The sequence below is a fragment of the Dendrobates tinctorius genome, unplaced genomic scaffold (genome assembly GCF_039654945.1).
Source record: "Dendrobates tinctorius isolate UK_male_01 unplaced genomic scaffold, ASM3965494v1 ptg000179l, whole genome shotgun sequence".
In the NCBI taxonomy this organism is placed as follows: domain Eukaryota; kingdom Metazoa; phylum Chordata; class Amphibia; order Anura; family Dendrobatidae; genus Dendrobates; species Dendrobates tinctorius.
The window spans coordinates 3813812-3833430 of NW_027361846.1; the positions used below are offsets into that span (position 1 = coordinate 3813812).

The following is a 19619-nucleotide window of genomic DNA, read 5'->3' on the forward strand; positions in this document are numbered from 1 at the left end:
AGTCCGGTAGCTCTGGCTGAAGGGGTGATGTGGGATATTAGGGGTAGTAGTCCGGTAGCTCTGGCTGATGGGATGATGTGGGATATTAGTGGTAGTAGTCCGGTAGCTCTGGCTGAAGGGGTGATGTGGGATATTAGTGGTAGTAGTCTGGTAGCTCTGGCTGAAGGGATGATGTGGGATATTAGGGGTAGTAGTCTGGTAGCTCTGGCTGAAGGGATGATGTGGGATATTAGGGGTAGTAGTCTGGTAGCTCTGGCTGAAGGGATGATGTGGGATATTAGGGGTAGTAGTCCGGTAGCTCTGGCTGAAGGGATGATGTGGGATATTAGTGGTAGTAGTCCGGTGGCTCTGGCTGACGGGATGATGTGGGATATTAGGGGTAGTAGTCCGGTAGCTCTGGCTGAAGGGGTGATGTGGGATATTAGGGGTAGTAGTCCGGTAGCTCTGGCTGATGGGATGATGTGGGATATTAGTGGTAGTAGTCCGGTAGCTCTGGCTGAAGGGGTGATATGGGATATTAGGGGTAGTAGTCCAGTGGCTCTGGCTGACGGGATGATGTGGGATATTAGGGGTAGTAGTCCAGTGGCTCTGGGTGACGGGATGATGTGGGATATTAGGGGTAGTAGTCCGGTAGCTCTGGCTGAAGGGATGATGTGGGATATTAGTGGTAGTAGTCCGGTAGCTCTGGCTGAAGGGGTGATGTGGGATATTAGTGGTAGTAGTCCGGTGGCTCTGGCTGACGGGATGATGTGGGATATTAGGAGTAGTAGTCCGGTGGCTCTGGCTGACGGGATGATGTGGGATATTAGGAGTAGTAGTCCGGTGGCTCTGGCTGACGGGATGATGTGGGATATTAGGAGTAGTAGTCCGGTAGCTCTGGCTGACGGGATGATGTGGGATATTAGGAGTAGTAGTCCGGTGGCTCTGTCTGACGGGATGATGTGGGATATTAGGAGTAGTAGTCCGGTGGCTCTGGCTGACGGGATGATGTGGGATATTAGGAGTAGTAGTCCGGTAGCTCTGGCCGACGGGATGATGTGGGATATTAGGGGTAGTAGTCCGGTGGCTCTGTCTGACGGGATGATGTGGGATATTAGGGGTAGTAGTCCGGTGGCTCTGGCTGACGGGATGATGTGGGATATTAGGGGTAGTAGTTCGGTAGCTCTGGCTGACGGGATGATGTGGGATATTAGGAGTAGTAGTCCGGTGGCTCTGTCTGACGGGATGATGTGGGATATTAGGGGTAGTAGTCCGGTAGCTCTGGCTGATGGGATGATGTGGGATATTAGGGGTAGTAGTCCGGTAGCTCTGGCTGACGGGATGATGTGGGATATTAGGGGTAGTAGTCCGGTGGCTCTGGCTGACGGGATGATGTGGGATATTAGGGGTAGTAGTCCGGTGGCTCTGACTGATGGGATGATGTGGGATATTAGGGGTAGTAGTCCGGTGGCTCTGGCTGACGGGATGATGTGGGATATTAGGGGTAGTAGTCCGGTGGCTCTTGCTGAAGGGATGATGTGGGATATTAGGGGTAGTAGTCCGGTAGCTCTGGCTGACGGGATGATGTGGGATATTAGGAGTAGTAGTCCGGTAGCTCTGGCTGATGGGATGATGTGGGATATTAGTGGTAGTAGTCCGGTAGCTCTGGCTGAAGGGATGATGTGGGATATTAGGGGTAGTAGTCCGGTAGCTCTGGCTGACGGGATGATGTGGGATATTAGGAGTAGTTGTCCGGTGGCTCTGGCTGATAGGATGATGTGGAATATTAGTGGTAGTAGTCCGGTAGCTCTGGCTGAAGGGATGATGTGGGATATTAGGGGTAGTAGTCTGGTGACTCTGGCTGACGGGATGATGTGGGATATTAGGGGTAGTAGTCCGGTAGCTCTGGCTGACGGGATGATGTGGGATATTAGGGGTAGTAGTCCGGTAGCTCTGGCTGACGGGATGATGTGGGATATTAGGAGTAGTAGTCCGGTGGCTCTGGCTGACGGGATGATGTGGGATATTAGGGGTAGTAGTCCGGTGGCTCTGGCTGACGGGATGATGTGGGATATTAGGAGTAGTAGTCCGGTGGCTCTGGCTGACGGGATGATGTGGGATATTAGTGGTAGTAGTCCGGTGGCTCTGTCTGACGGGATGATGTGGGATATTAGGGGTAGTAGTCCGGTAGCTCTGGCTGACGGGATGATGTGGGATATTAGTGGTAGTAGTCCGGTGGCTCTGGCTGACGGGATGATGTGGGATATTAGGGGTAGTAGTCCGGTGGCTCTGGCTGATGGGATGATGTGGGATATTGGGGGTAGTAGTCCGGTGGCTCTGGCTGATGGGATGATGTGGGATATTAGGGGTAGTAGTCTGGTGGCTCTGGCTGACGGGATGATGTGGGATATTAGGGGTAGTAGTCCGGTAGCTCTGGCTGATGGGATGATGTGGGATATTAGGGGTAGTAGTCCGGTAGCTCTGGCTGATGGGATGATGTGGAATATTAGTGGTAGTAGTCCGGTGGCTCTGGCTGAAGGGGTGATGTGGGATATTAGGGGTAGTAGTCCGGAGGCTCTGGCTGAAGGGATGATGTGGGATATTAGGAGTAGTAGTCCGGTAGCTCTGGCTGACGGGATGATGTGGGATATTAGGTGTAGTAGTCTGGTGGCTCTGGCTGACGGGATGATGTGGGATATTAGTGGTAGTAGTCCGGTGGCTCTGGCTGACGGGATGATGTGGGATATTAGGGGTAGTAGTCCGGTGGCTCTGGCTGATGGGATGATGTGGGATATTAGCGGTAGTAGTCCGGTGGCTCTGGCTGACGGGATGATGTGGGATATTAGGGGTAGTAGTCCGGTGGCTCTGGCTGACGGGATGATGTGGGATATTAGGGGTAGTAGTCCGGAGGCTCTGGCTGACGGGATGATGTGGGATATTAGGGGTAGTAGTCCGGTAGCTCTGGCTGGCGGGATGATGTGGGATATTATAGTGAATGTGGCTAGGCAGAGTGGGTGGGGCTCTACACTCAGCTTTATATATATATATAACTGACCTGAGGGTAAGGGGGGCGCCGGAGAGCTGCAAGTTCCAAAGTGGAACTGAGAAAGTGGCATATACATAAATCCCCGCAGTACTTGGAAGATTGATAGCAGTGGTGGGGCATCCAAATTAAACTCCCCCTGCGGCAAATTGTAGAGCGAGATTAGCTTGCTGGATATTTTTGTCACATGGTGCCAGTGGTGGGATAACTAAGATAAGCCCCACTGAGCCTGTGATAGCCGTGTGCCGGCATTGTGTCTCTTCCCTCCGTCCGCTGATACACCCGTGTCAGTGGTGGGACTGTGACATAGTGGTGACACAGGGTCCACTGTCCGTCGCGTTTTGGTGGCAGCGGGACCCCCGTTAGTCGCCTCCGTAAGTGGACGAACGGCCGTGGGCTGTTCGTCACATATTGGAGCGGCCTATCACATTCAGTAATCAAAGTCATGTTATGTTTGTGTGTGTGTAGCCCATTCACTATCTCCATCTATCCCCCACCCCCTGAAGATGGCCGGACCATCATTGTAAATACAAACCTGTGCTTTGTATCTCCCCCACCTCATTGTAGATTGTAAGCTCCCACGAGCAGGGTCGTCTTATTTCGCTTTAATTATTGTATTGTTAACGTTGTTACTTATGACTGTTGTGTTTGAAACTGTTCAACTGTAAAGCGCTGCGGAATATGTTGGCGCTATATAAATAAAGATTATTATTATTATTATTATTATATATATAATCATTATAATTTGTTATAACTAACCGTGGTTAGTTACTATGCTGCCCGGGCAACGCCGGGCTCTTCAGCTAATATATATATATGAGAAATAGTATGGTTTCTCCAGCGATCAGTCCAATGGTGGGGTAAAATATAACTTTTATTTTTCCATTAAAAAGATTCCTTGTTTCTTCAGTAACAATTTTGCATATGGTCAATCCCTTTTGGACGACATGTTTCGACACTACATGTGTCTTCCTCTAGGTCCAAGGAAGAGGAATGAATCAAAACTGCATATACAGTATGAAGCCAGGGAAAAACACCCCGGCATTTCTGGGTGTCACCCTTTGTAGAAACTAGCTGGTGTGTATAGGAGATTCCAAGTGGATTTAGTTCAGCCAAATTAACCCTATAACCAGCAGTAACCCCGTGAGACTGCAGAGTAACCTGCCAGCGGTAAATTAGCCGCATCGGACAAGTGTTTACGGATACGTTTTTTCAACTGCAGCTGTTGACCCCAGGTCTAAGGTTCTCTGACATAGACTAGGGCTATGTTCAAACACACCAGTTTAGGATACTGGAACAGGGACTGACTGCACACAGACTGAGGGACTATGTTCAGGCACTGGCCACACTGGGACTAGGGATTCGGGTTCAGGTCACTGGCCAAACCAAGAACCCAGGATTTGGGTTCAGGACACTGGACACATTAGGACTAGGTACCTGTGCTGCCTCCGCTGTTATCATGGGTCTTGCAGTGCATTAGTCCTGTCATGTTGGTGAGTACATTGGCTTTATTTCGTGAATTTTTTTTTATTTTGTGTCACTGTACTCACCACAGAAGCCAGGCCTGCGCCAGGAGATTGCAATCTTCTGCTGGGAACACTCCCGGGCGTAGCTGGTAAATGTGGGGCACATGGTGGAGGTCCTGTTCTGGCCCGTGTGCTGGCAGTAGGTATACATACATGTGTCATAGAAGCTGCGGGGATCAACCTATATATGAATGACAGTGCACATTAGCACTGTCCACACCAGAGAAGAGTTAGCAGGCAGAGATCAACACCGAGATGCACCAGTAATGGCAGAGTGCCCAGTCTAACCTGGACCAGTGGTAAACATGATGATGGTGTGAAACCCAGTAATCCAACACCAATGGAAGAGTGCCTAGCCCAACCCAGACCAAAAACAAACATGATGATGGTGAGAAGCCCAGAGATCCACCACCAATGGAAGAGTGCCCAGCCCAACCCAGACCAAAAACAAACATGATGATGGTGAGAAGCCCAGAGATCCACCACCAATGGAAGAGTGCCCAGCCCAACCCAGACCAATGGCAAACATGATGATGGTGAGAAGCCCAGAGATCCACCACCAATGGAAGAGTGCCCAGCCCAACCTAGACCAATAACAAACATGATGATGGTGAGAAGCCCAGAGATCTACCACCAATGGAAGAGTGCCCAGCCCAACCCAGACCAAAAACAAACATGATGATGGTGAGAAGCCCAGAGATCCACCACCAATGGAAGAGTGCCCAGCCCAACCCAGACCAAAAACAAACATGATGATGGTGAGAAGCCCAGAGATCCACCACCAATGGAAGAGTGCCCAGCCCAACCCAGACCAATGGCAAACATGATGATGGTGAGAAGCCCAGAGATCCACCACCAATGGAAGAGTGCCCAGCCCAACCCAGACCAATAACAAACATGATGATGGTGAGAAGCCCAGAGATCCACCACCAATGGAAGAGTGCCCAGCCCAACCCAGACCAAAAACAAACATGATGATGGTGAGAAGCCCAGAGATCCACCACCAATGGAAGAGTGCCCAGCCCAACCCAGACCAATGGCAAACATGATGATGGTGAGAAGCCCAGAGATCCACCACCAATGGAAGAGTGCCCAGCCCAACCCAGACCAATAACAAACATGATGATGGTGAGAAGCCCAGAGATCCACCACCAATGGAAGAGTGCCCAGCCCAACCCAGACCAAAAACAAACATGATGATGGTGAGAAGCCCAGAGATCCACCACCAATGGAAGAGTGCCCAGCCCAACCCAGACCAATGGCAAACATGATGATGGTGAGAAGCCCAGAGATCCACCACCAATGGAAGAGTGCCCAGCCCAACCCAGTCCAATAACAAACATGATGATGGTGAGAAGCCCAGAGATCCACCACCAATGGAAGAGTGCCCAGCCCAACCCAGACCAAAAACAAACATGATGATGGTGAGAAGCCCAGAGATCCACCACCAATGGAAGAGTGCCCAGCCCAACCCAGACCAATGGCAAACATGATGATGGTGAGAAGCCCAGAGATCCACCACCAATGGAAGAGTGCCCAGCCCAACCCAGACCAATAACAAACATGATGATGGTGAGAAGCCCAGAGATCCACCACCAATGGAAGAGTGCCCAGCCCAACCCAGACCAATGGCAAACATGATGATGATGAAAAGCCCAGAGATCCACCAGTAATGGCAGAGTGCCCCAAATAGCCTGAACCAGGAGCACTTAGAGTGATCCTACAATCAGTGGCACAATCATAGTGGTGCACTGCCTGGGCACCCTATAACTGCCCTTGGAAGTGCATTGAGCTGTAGGTTGGATTGCTGCTAAAGGGAAAAAAAAACTCTTTAAATCTTCTTCCTTAGTGAGTGTGAATAGGCTGAGTGTGACCCGAGTGTAAGTGGGAACTGTGGTAAGTGTGTGACTTGTGATTCAGTGACTTTGGATTCAGGGAGTTTGCAAGGGAGGAATTACTGAATTGTTGTTTGTATTTTATTAATACTTTGCATTTTTTTTTACTTAACATTTCTGTCTGATGCAAGCCCCATTAAGAAATGTGTTCCACTATTGACAATGCAATCCAGTGTTCATCTTGCCGCATGTATGCAATCCTTGACCAGCCGATCGAGGGTGCATACTGCTGTGCGAGATGTGAGCACGTTGTGCATTTGGAAGCCCAGATACTGGATCTAAATGTGCAGCTGTCAACACTGAGATCTATAGACAATATGGAAAGGAGTCCTCTGCTCACTGAGCAGACGCTCAGTGGGATAAATGAGGGGGGATGCTAGGATGGATCTGCAGGTCAGTGAAGCAGCTAGCTGCGTGACAGTTAGAAGGCGGGGTAGAGGGAAGAGCGCCAGGGAGGCTAGTCCAGATCTGGCACACCCCAATAAGTTGGCTAAGTTGGCAGATGAGGGGAGTGTTAGTGCAGGAGTAGCACTGCTGCAGCAAGGCATGTCCTCTGAAAGCCGGAGGAGTGTCTGCTCCAGTAAGGGGGGAAATAGGAGAGCAGGGCAGGCCAGACAGGTGCTGGTAGTGGGAGACTCAATTATTAGGGGAACAGATAGGTCAATCTGTCACACAGACAGGGATCGTCGGACGGTGTGCTGCCTACCTGGCGCTCGAGTCCGACAAATCGCTGATCGGGTTGACAGATTACTGGGAGGGGCTGGTGAGGATCCAGCGGTCATGGTGCACATTGGCACAAATGACAAAGTTAGAGGTAGGTGGAAGGTCCTTAAAGATGATTTCAGGGAATTAGGCTGCAAGCTTAAAGCAAGGACCTCCAAGGTGGTATTTTCGGAAACACTTCCTGTACCACGTGCCACGCCAGAGAGGCAACGGGAGATTAGGGAGGTTAATAAGTGGCTCAGGAATTGGTGTAGGAAGGAGGGGTTTGGGTTCCTGCAGAACTGGGCCGACTTCACGTATGGCTACAGGTTCTACACTAGGGACGGGCTGCACCTCAATGGGGAGGGAGTCGCTGTGCTGGGGGAGAAAATGGCTAGAAGGTTGGAGGAGTGTTTAACCTAGGGACGGGGGGAGGGTATTCCTTTTATAGGAGGGGAAGACAGTGCAGATAGAGACCTGGGGACAAATAATGAAATTGGGGGTGGGGGTGGCATGGGGGGTGGGGTTAGAACAGTTAATAATTTCAGAAAGAATAGAGGTACAGAGAGATACATAAAGTGCATGTATACTAATGCCAGAAGCCTCGCCAACAAGATGGAGGAATTGGAGATAATGTTGTTGGAACATAATTCTGCCATGGTGGGGATATCTGAGACATGGCCGGACGAGAGCCGTGACCGGGGGATAATTTACAGGGCTATAGTCTGTTCAGAAATGACCGAACAAATAAGCGAGGGGGAGGGGGGTGTCTATATGTAAAATCATCCTTACAACCCATCCTGCGTGATAATATATATGAGTCTAATGAGAATGTAGAGTCCCTGTGGGGGGAGATAAGGGGGGGGGGAATAATAAATAACTGATAGGGGTTTGTTATAAATCTCCAAAAATAATGGAAGCAGCAGAGAATATCCTCATAAAGCAAATAGATGAAGCTGTGACTCAAGGAGAAGTCATTATTATGGGGGACTTCAACTACCCCGAAATAAATTGGGGAACCGAAACCTGCAGTTCAGCAAAGGTGATATGTTATGAGCTCATTTTCTGCTCCACCAGTTGAGAGTTCCCCTTCCGTTCTCCCTCTGGTGGTGACGGGAGGTGGTGAGGTTGGTTTGAGTGGTAGTGATCTGCCACCTGGTGAGGAAGATAGTGATTGGATCTCTGGAGTATCAGACTGGATATAAGACAGCCGACGCCCTATCCTGTTGCTGGTGATTCAGTCTGTTTCTCAGGTCTAGGACTCAGCTCTGTTCCAGTCTTCTAAAGATAAGTTTGTTTTTTGCTAATGTTCACACTTGCTCTTGTTGGTCTTTTCAGTTTTTTTGTGTGGTCAGCCAGCCCGGCTGGGCTGTGCTGAATTTCCTCTCTTATTTGCCAAATTGCCTTTTTTTTGTCCCTTATTAGATTGGCCTCTTTTGCTCTGTCTCAGAATATTTCAGAGTGCTGATATAGTGGGAGAAGTCTAGTGACTTCAGGGTTAATTTTGCTATCAGTTGTGTTGGACATTTTGTAGGGTTTTTTGGCAGACTGCAGACAGTGTCTTTCCTTTCCTGTCCTTTCTAGTTAGTCTGGCCCCATCGTTTGCTCAGCCTATTTTCCTGCCTTTGTCTGTGTTTTCATCTTGTTTCACCGTCAATACATGTGGGGGGCTGTCTCTCCTTTGAGGTCTGCTCTGGGGGTTAATTTTCCCATTTTCTGGCTTTAGGCTTATCTAGTCCTCCAGCCGTGACGAGGCGTCTAGGATCATCATAGGAACGCTCCACGGCTGCTGCTAGTTGCGTGTTAGGATCAGGCGTCTGCAGTCTGCATAGTTACCAACATCTTTGGTTTTCTGAGACTTAGCTTGTGTTGTTTTTTATTTCCTCCTTGGCTACCCATTCATAACAGTGATAGGTGTCTGGCAACGATGAGAGACAATCACCTTTCACCACTGGTTCAGGACCCAACAAGAGGGGGGGCACTGCTAGACCTAATATTACCCCACAGGCCGGACCGCAGATCAGATATAAGGGTTGGGGGTCACTGGGGGGAATAGTGATCACAGGATAATAAGTGTTCAGGTGTCCTGTAATAAGATGTGTAGTAGAGGGGTTACAAGGACACGAAACTTCAGGAAAGCAAATTTCCAACGGATGAGAGATGATCTTGGTGCAATAACTGGGACGATATCCTGAGACATAAAAATACACAAAGACAATGGGAGACGTTTATTATCCTCCTGAATAGGAGCTGTGCACAATATATACCGTATGGGAATAAACCTGCGAGAAATAGGAGGAGACCACTATGGCTAAATAGAGCTGTAAGGGGCGCAATAAGGGACAAAAAGAAAGCAGAGAATTACAGCAAGTAGGGAGTGATGAGGCATTAACTACAGAAGATTTCATACATTCTGCAAAAAGCAAATCAAGACAGCAAAGATCGAGACAGAAAGACTCATTGCCAGAGAAAGGAAAAATAATCCCAAAATATTCTATACTACATAAATAGTAAGAAACTAAAAATGACAGTGCTGGCCCCCTTAATAATAGTCTGGGTGAAATGGTGGATGAGGAAAAAGCCAATATGCAAAATGACTTTATCAACAGGATTTACACAAGAAAATCCCATGACGGATAACATGATCAGGGATAAAAATTCTCCGCTAAATGTCACCTGCTTAACCCAGCAGGAAGTATGGCGGCGTCTAAAAATCACTAAAATTGCCGAATCCCCGGGCCCGGATGGGATACACCCCCGAGTACTGCAGGAATTAAGTACTGTCATAGATAGACCAGTATTCTTAATCTTTAAAGATTCCATAATAACAGGGTCTGCACCACAGGACTGGTGTATAGCAAATGTGGGGCCAAGATTCAAAAAGGGGACAAAAACTGAACTTGGAAATTATCGGCAGTGAGCTTAACCTCAACTGTGGGTAAAATCCTGGAGGGTTTTCTAAGAGATGATATACTGGAGTATCTGGAGAAGAATAACCTCATGACCCAATATCAACAAGGGTTTACAAGGGACCATTCCTGCTAGACTAATCTGATAAGCTTCTATGAAGAGGTAAGTTCCGGACTGGACCAAGAGAATGCAGTGGACGTGGTGTATATGGACTTTTCAAAAGCTTTTGATACGATGCCACACAAAAGGCTGATGCATAAAATGGGGATAGGGGAAAATATGTGTAAGTGGGTTAAGAGCTAGCTCAGGGATAGGAAACAAAGGAAGGTTATTAATGGAGCACACTCTGACTGGGTCACGGTTAGAAGTGGGGTACCACAGGGGTCAGTATTGGGTACTGCAGGGGTCAGTATTGGGTACCACAGGAGTCAGTATTGGGTACCACAGGGGTCACAGAATCATAGAATCGTAGAGTTGGAAGGGACCTCCTGGGCCATCTGGTCCAATCCCCTGCTCAAAGCAGGATTCGCTAAATCATCCCAGCCTCTGTTTGAAGACTTCTATTGAAGGAAAACTCACCACCTCTCGTGGCAGCCTGTTCTACTCATTGATCACCCTCACTGTCAGCCTTCTAATATCTAATCTGTGTCTCCTCCCATTCAGCTTCATCCCATTGCTTCTAGTCTTTCCTTGTGCAAATGAGAATAAAGATGATCCTTCTACAATGGGACAGCCCTTGAGATATTTGTAGACAGCTATTAAGTCTCCTCTCAGTCTTCTCTTTTGCAAGTTAAACATTCCCAAATCCTGCAACCTTTCCTCATAAGACAGGGTTTGCAGACCGGTCACCATTCTGGTCGCTCTTTTCTGAACTTGCTCCGGTTTGTTGATGTCTTTTTTAAAATGTGGCGCCCAAAACTGGACACAGTATTCCAGATGAGGTCTGACCCAAGAGGAGTAGAGGGCAATAATGACTTCACGTGATCTAGACTGTATGCTTCTGTTACTACATCCCAGAATTATATTTGCCTTTTTTGCTGCTGCATCTGCATCACACTGTTGACTCATATTCAGTCTGTGATCTATTAGTATACCCAAGTCTTTTTCACATGTGCTGTTGATTAGCCCTATTCCTCCCATTCTGTATATGCTTTTTTCATTTTTATTGCCCAGATGTAGTACTTTGCATTTTTCCCTGTTAAAAACCATTCTGTTAGTTGCTGCCCACTGCTCCAGTTTATTTATATCTTTTTGAATCCTCTCTCTCTCTTCTCTAGTATTAGCTATCCCTCCTAGCTTTGTGTCATCAGCAAATTTATTCAGTTTACCTTCAATTCCTTCATCTAAATCATTGATAAAGATGTTGAACAATACAGAGCACAGGACAGAGCCCTGTATTGGGTATCACAGGGTCAGTATTGGGTATCGCAGGGGTCAGTATTGGGTACCGCAGGGGTCAGTATTGGGCCCACTTCTTTTTAACATATTTATTAATGACCTTGTAGGGGGCATAGAGAGTAGAATTTCAATATTTGCAGATGACACTAAACTCTGCAGGGTAATCAATACAGAGGAGGACAATTTTATATTACAGGAGGATTTATGTAAACTAGAAGCTTGGGCTGATAAATGGCAAATGAGCTGTAATGGGGATAAATGTAAGGTCATGCACTTGGGTAGAACGAACAAGATGTATAATTATGTGCTTAATTGTAAAACACTGGGCAAAACTGTCACTGAAAAAGACCTGGGTGTATGGGTGGACAACAAACTCACATTTAGTGGCCAGTGTCAGGCAGCTGCTGCAAAGGCAAATAAAATAATGGGATGCATTAAAAGAGGCATAGCTGCTCATGAGGAGATCATAATTTTACCTCTCTATAAGTCACTAGTGCGACCACACTTAGAATACTGTGTACAGTTCTGGTCTCCGGTGTATAAGAAAGACATAGCTGAACTGGAGCGGGTGCAGAGAAGAGCGACCAAGGATATTAGGGAACTGGGGGGTCTGCAATACCAAGACAGGTTATTAAACACTTGGGGTTATTTAGTTTGGAGAATCGAAGGCTTAGGGGTGATCTTATTACAATGTATAAATATATGCGGGGACAGTACAAAGACCTTTCTAATGATCTTTTTACTCTTAGACCTGTGACGGGGACAAGGGGGCATCCTCTACGTCTGGAGGAAAGAAGGTTTAAGCTTACTCACAGACGCGGATTCTTTACTGTAAGAGCAGTGAGACTATGGAACTCTCTGCCATATGATGTTGTAATGAGTGATTCCCTACTAACATGTAAGAAGGGCCTGGATGCCTTTCTTGAAAAGTATAATATTACAGGGTATATATACTAGTCTCCTTAATATTGCGTTGATCCAGGGAGATAGTCTGATTGCCGTATGTGGAGTCGGGAAGGAATTTTTTTCCCCAATGTGAAGCTTCCTGTTTGCCACATGGGGTTTTTTTTACCTTCCTCTAGATCAACATTTTAGGGCAAGTTAGGATAGGATATGGGTTGGACTAGATGGACTTTAAGTCTTCCTTCAACCTTAATAACTATGTTACCTTGTGGTGACAGTGACTGAAGGGGGCAAGTAAGAGCTTCCGGCACACAGATTCTGCCTCCGCCCTGATTGCGTCTCGTCCAGGAAGTTCGCAGCTGTGGCCGAACTCAGGAACATCAGGACACGTCTGCTGCTCCGAGGTGGAAAGAGAGAAGTCAGGAGGCCTCAGTATAAGAACAACCACCATCATTCACTAAGCATCTCCAATCCAACCACCATCATTTATACAACACCTCTCATCATCCGCACTGCACATTCTGGAGGTCTGTATTTTCTAAACTCACCCAGCTGTGGATGTCTTGGATCTTCCAGGAGTTCCCAAACATGGCAGCATTCAGAGACACCACACCCCCGGCCATGGTGAAGTCATCTAAGAGGAGACTTTGTTAGTGAGGGTCCCATTTCCCCCCAGCAGCCACACACAGTCCCTACAGGTACCCACCTTCTGGGTTCTCATTGTAGGTCCCACATAGTCCGCTGGTTCTGCCCTGGAGGTCGGAGTTCACTGTCACATAAATGTCGTGTGTGCCATCGAACTTCACCCTGACTCCCAGACCACTCTCTATGAAGACGAAGTCTCCAAGCCAGAGGATGCTGACACCTGACGTGAGAGGTTGTGGATGTTTACTTACCCCACAAACCTCATACCACCCCCAACAATAGACCAAGCGCAAGAAGGACAAAACCTGTTGTATCCATGACACTGAGTAAATGGCCGAACTCTGCTTCATTCAGAGAAGTGGCCACGGTAGCCAAAATAGAATCTATCAGCAACAAGATCCATCAGCACTGCTGAGGGCATTAAGTACCATATGTGACAGATATACGATCCATCAACAACAGTAGGATCCATTACCGGATATTAGACACCAGTCATCAATGCGTGCGGACACGATACGGCGTCCTGCGGACCCACCCCAAGAAGCTCCAAAGACTCACCATTCTGCAGATGGGGGTCTCCGTCTGGTACCACAATCTCATTCACAGTCACTGACCTCCCCTTCACCATAACATGATCCAACCCAAAGATCATCTTTAAAACCTGGAGGCCAACAGATCAGATGATGAGAAACTGCAGAAGTTCAGGTAACTGCACGATCCACAGAATAACAAAGAACACTGGCTCACTGCTGGATCAGTCCAGGACTGTGAATCTCCATACCTTGGGACAGACTCCGTCTCCGCTGCACGGCTCCCCAGAGACAAATACGACCCAGTTGGCATCAGAAGAGGACGCCAGGTTATACATGCACTGCCCATGGAAGTTATAATGTCTCCCATCAAACGTCCGATAATGGAAGCCACCCCATGTGACGCAAGTGGAGAAAAGTCTGTGCAAGGGCCCACCGATCAGAGCAGTGGAGAGATATGGCCTCATCAGGAAGGGAGACTGCAGATCTGCAGAAAATGAGAAGATACAACACCCCAATATTACATCACCAATATCATTCATTTATTACTACTGACAACCCTCATGTGTGAGAGGTTGTCAGCCCCGTTCCCTGCCACTGACATGACTGAGAAGTGATAGGTTTAGCTCTCACCGATGGGCGACATGTAGGAGCAGCTAAAGCAGAGCTCAGAGGTGACGTTACTCCAGCTGTGGCTCCAAGAGTGAAGGCAGCATTCAACCATAGTCATGAGGGTCACATTATGGGGAACCTCGAAATCCTGACAATTCCAGTTGGAGAAACAGCGGCCCAAGAATCCTTTTCCTAAAAAAGAAAATAGATGAGTTCAACAGAAGAAAATGAGAAAAGTCAAAACCCAAATACCAAGCATCTCAAACCAATCCCAAGTTCCAAGCTGCAAGGGTAGTATATCCAGCACAGAGCGTCCAATACCAAGCGTCCAGCAATGATCAAAGTGCATCCAGCACTGTCCAACATGGAGCAGAGCATCTAGCATCGACCAAAGGGCATCCAGCAGTGTCCAGCACTGAGCACAAAGAGTCCAATGCCAAGCATCCAGCAATGATCAAAGAGCATCCAACAATGATCAAAGAGCATTCAGCAATTTACAACATGGAGCAGAGCATCGACCAAAGGGCATCCAGCCATGTCCAACACTGAGCACAAAAAGTCCAATGCCAAGCATCCAGCAATGATCAAAGAACATCCAGCAATGATCAAAGAGCATCCAGCAATGTACAACATGGAGCAGAGCATCCAGCATCGACCAAAGGGCATCCAGCCATGTCCAACACTGAGCACAAAGAGTCCAATGCCAAGCATCCAGCAATGATCAAAGAGCATCTAGCAGTGTCCAGCACAGAGCAGAGCATCCAGCAATGACCAAAAGGCATTCAGCAGCGTCCAATATGAAGCAGAGCATCCAGCATTGACCAAAAGGCATCCAGCAGTGTCCAACACAGAGCCGAGCATCCAGCAGTCTCCAACAATGAGCACAGAGTCCCATGCCATGCATCCAGAAATGATCAAAGGGCATCCAGCCATGTCTAACATTGAGCACAAAGAATCCAATGCCAAACATCCAGCAATGAACAAAGAGCATCCAGCACTGTCCAACGTGGAGCAGAGCATCCAGCATCGACCAAAGGGCATCAAGCCATGTCCAACACTGAGCACAAAGAGTTCCATTCCAAGTATCCAGCAATGATCAAAGAGCATCCAGCAGTGTCCAACAAGGAGCAGAGCATCCATCAGTGTACAACACCGAGCGAAGCATCCAGCAACGACCAAAGAGCATCCTGCAGTGTCCAACACGGAGCGGAGCATCCAGCAATGACCAAAGAGCATCCAGTAGTGTCCAACACGGAGCGGAGCATCCAGCAATGACCAAAGAGCATCCAGTAGTGTCCAACACTGAGCACAAAGAGTCCAATGCCAAGCATCCAGCATGAACCAAAGAGCCTCCAGCACAGTGTTCAACACTGAGCACAGAGACTCCACCACCCAGCATCCAGTAGTGATCGTAGAGCGTCCAGCAAAGTGTCCACCACTGAGCACAGAGAGTCCAGCACTGAGCAGAGTGTCCAACACTGATCACACAGCGTCCAACACTTGTTATGACTGTGTTCACACACTCACATGGGTAACAGTAGAAGGAAAGGACTTACGAAGAGAGATGCCGTACATGCACCAAACTGGTCTCTATTCAGATTAGGAAAATCCCTAACCACATAATAAATCCTACAAAGGGAAAGAAGAGCGTGCAGGGAGACATGAGAGCACAGGGTAAGAAACTGAAAAGGGACAGGGAAAAATACAGGAAACCAAAAAATAATCAGACTAAATGAAAAACCTCCCAGACCCTGTCACAGAGACCTTCTCTGCATCACACAATCAACAGAGCAAGAGAATAGTGAACAATTCCAAGACCTTTATTTAGGCAAAAATATGAAAGGTCCATATACAATCCATCACACAAACGGTAAGACAGTCCACAAGCCGAATGCAGTTCAGTAACAGGATAAAAGCCCTGGGAAATGAGTCCAACACTCCAGCAGACAGAGGATAACACAGTCCACATACTCTCCAATAATCCAGCAGACAGAGGATAACACAGTCCACATACTCTCCAATAATCCAGCAGACAGAGGATAACACAGTCCACATACTCTCCAATAATCCAGCAGACAGAGGATAACACAGTCCAAAAACTCTTCTTTCTCTCTGAGGTGCTGTGTTCACAGCATAGTTTCACACAGGATCTGAGATTGTGTCTCACCTCACTGATATTTTAAAAGTTCCCCTCCTCATTCACAGGACAGGGAAGGGGTCGCAGGGGGCTCATTGTTTCACCAAGCTAGGTGAATATGTCATTAGCATATTAGCAGACAATACAGGACTGTAGGAGCTGATATCAGATGGCAACAACAGCCATTCATCAATTACCAAATAACAACTCATCCTACAAGAGAACATCATGAAAATCAGTAAAATATTAATACAAACAAAATGATATTCACATACCATATCCCACCATCACAACCTCTCCCCCCTCTCTTAATAAGTGAGTACGCCATGAGGTCTACACAGACCTCTGGCCTGCTCACTTTAGTCCACATTGCTCCACTGTTTATACAGTAGTTCTTTATACAGTGGCAGGGGTTGCAGTAATCATATGCACTTGTTGTCCTTCCATAAATTCCGGGTCCTGGCGTTAGTCATGTCAGGCTTTTTGACTGGACTGGGCCATTCACGGATGTTCATTAGCCAAGGTAGGTAGCTGGGCGAGACGGTCTCTGAGCTCTAGAACGTAGGGAGTGATGGGCGTGCCGATGTCTGCAATACAGTTAGGTCCATATATATTTGGACAAAGACAACATTTTTCTAATTTTGGTTCTAGACATTACCACAATGAATTTTAAACAAAACAATTCAGAATGAATGACATAACGAAGGGATTGCCCACACCTGTCCATGAAATAGCCTTGGAGTCAATTGTCCAATTACTTTTGGTCCCTTTAAAAACAGGGTGGCCCATGTTAAGGAGCTGAAACTCCTAAACCCTTCATCCAATGTTAATGTGGATAACCTCAAATGAAAGCTGAAAGTCTGAACTTCAACTGCATCTGAATTGTTTTGTTTAAAATTCATTGTGGTAATGTCTAGAACCAAAATTAGAAAAATGTTGTCTCTGTGCAAATATTTATGGACCTAACTGTATCTCCCTGCAATTGTTCTTTCAGAAGAATGAGAGACCCACGGACCTTCTGGCCAAACAGATTGCTCACCGGTGAGGTCCAGATGTCATGGTGCTTGAAGGGCCTGTAGTCGGGTGACTGCTCCCACAAAATGACACTAACTCCCCAATGTCGTTTCCAAGGAGGATATCTGCATGAAGTCCTCCCATAACTCCAATCCAACACAGTTCTTCTCCAAAACCATAATCCAAACACACCAAAGCTCGCTGTATATATTTGCGGACACTCCCTGACATTACAATGGGAATTCTTGGGCTCGGGTAAATTGCCTCAGGTCGAACCACACGGGGGTCAGCGATAGTCAAGAATACCCCCGTGTCTCTAAATCCTAACACTTTGTATCCATCAATTAAGACATCCTACAGGTGGCGTTGCCGTTGCTCTGTATTTCTGAGGGACAAAGGCCAGAGTTCGTACATTTCAGGAGGGGTATGTATGGTGCCCGGATTGGTGGTCCTCTCTAGTGGGGGTGGTGGTAACTCTTCCTCAGGCAGGATGGAGTGCACAAGATGCACTGGACGAGTTGGGGATGCATGGGGCTCCCAATGAATCCTTGAGGGACAGATGGATCGCAAATGCCCAGGTTGCCTACACCCATCTCCTCTCTGTGATACCCCCAGGTCGTGGTCGGAACTGTTGGGGCCCAGGATTGTGAGGCGTGATTGTCATCAGTGTGACAAGGTCAGCTTACGCTGAGTCGACTTTTTCTTTAGAGTGGACCCTCTGGGTCGTGGCACCCACCCACCTAGGGCGTGAGGAACCACCCCCTATACAGGGAGTGTCAGGGCAAGACCAAGGGGGTGAGCCACCATGACTGCTGGCACCAGATGGCCGGCTCAAGTAGACACCAGGTACGACTGACTGATGACCAGGGACGAGCAGGAAACAAGGCACGACAAGACATAAGTTCAAGGTATCTTCATTAAGGCATATTCAAGATAACCTTAGGTGCAAAACGTGATAACAGGCAAAACAAAGCAAGGTGCATGTGTGGCACGCCAAGGTCCATGGAATAGTACGTGCTAGAAGGCAAGCCCGGTTACCAGCAAGAACACAATGGCATCGGACTCCGGACGGCTGGCAGGGATCGGGGTATCAGTCTATAGTCTTCATGCTTACGATCTCTGGCAGGGATGGCAGGTTCCAGGAATCCAACAGGCAAACCAGGGTTCAGGCAAGGAGGCACGACAGATCTCCAGGCATGGTGCGTGTTAGGGAACATGACGAGGTCCAAGGCAAGATTCCAGGCAGGATGAGTGCTAGGGGCACACCAGGGTCCAGGGCAAGGTGCAAGGCAAGGTGCGTGTGTAGGGGACACGCCAGGTTCAACGTGCAAAGGACGGTGCATGTGTAGGGGACACGCCAGGGTTCAAAGTTCAACATACAAGACAGGGTCCTGCGTGTGCCGAGGGGCGCGCCAGGGTCAGGGTACAAAGTGGAGTCCTGCACGTGCCAAGGGGCACGCCAGGGTCGGGTTCAAGGCAGAGTCCTGCGCGTGCCGAGGGGCACGCCAGGGTCAAGGTTCAAGGCAGAGTCCTGCGCGTGCAGAGGGGCACGCCAGGGTCAAGGGTCAAGGCAGAGTCCTGCGCATGCAGAGGGCACGCCAGGGTCAGGGGCAGAGTCCTGCGTGTGCAGAGGGGCACGCCAGGGTCAGGGTACAGACTAGGACCTGTACGTGCTAGAGGGCACGACAGGGTACATGGCTAGACCTGCGCGTACTTTTACAGAAGCACGGGGAGGTATGCCACGGGCAGGGGAGGGCCTGCCCGTGCTAAGATAAGCACGGAGAGCACAGTGCAGAGACAGCGTAGATGCAAGGAAGCACAGAGAGCACGGCTGGGCACTGGCTAGCTGGTCGGGCTGCAGCACAAACAGGCGGGCAAGACTCCTGCGAACCCGGCTGGGGCAAAGCAGGTGACACAGCTGTCACTGACCAATGAGCACGGCTGAGGCACAAGCAGGAGGCTAGGAAGGCCAGGCGCAGGCAAAGGGCACACGAAGAAACAAGGTGAGGCAAAGCGAGAAACAAGGCAAGGCTAGACAGAGTACGGAACATGGAGCGGAACATAAGCAGAAACACAGAGTCAGGTCAGAACGGAACAGAGCTAGCAGCGGAGCGTAGGCCGAATCCCAGAGCCGGGTCAAGTAAGAGCCTTGAGACTAGCCATGAAATGTGCTAGAGAGCACAAAAGGTAAGTGAGGTGGAATGGTGCGTGTGCCAGGAGGCACTGCAGAGCACCATAGGTAAGAGAGGAGGAACAAGCAAAGACAGAGTACATAGGAAGGACCAGAAGGCAAAGCATAGCAAAGGCAAGACATGGCAAAGCAGG

General features: G+C 48.4%; 1 protein-coding gene across 1 annotated transcript in view; it reads right to left on the minus strand.

The window, feature by feature from the left end:
• The window catches only part of LOC141054879 (SCO-spondin-like), a 463576-nt gene that overhangs the window by 419801 nt on the left and 24156 nt on the right, over positions 1-19619 (minus strand). Inside the window, exons 5-12 of the mRNA XM_073551763.1 lie at positions 16478-16493; positions 14165-14335; positions 13783-14018; positions 13560-13662; positions 13063-13221; positions 12905-12990; positions 12622-12750; positions 4573-4729 (exon numbers count right to left, since the gene is read on the minus strand). Of these exons, the coding sequence (XP_073407864.1) occupies positions 4573-4729; positions 12622-12750; positions 12905-12990; positions 13063-13221; positions 13560-13662; positions 13783-14018; positions 14165-14335; positions 16478-16493 (1057 nt within the window). The remainder of the gene's footprint in view (positions 1-4572; positions 4730-12621; positions 12751-12904; positions 12991-13062; positions 13222-13559; positions 13663-13782; positions 14019-14164; positions 14336-16477; positions 16494-19619) is intronic.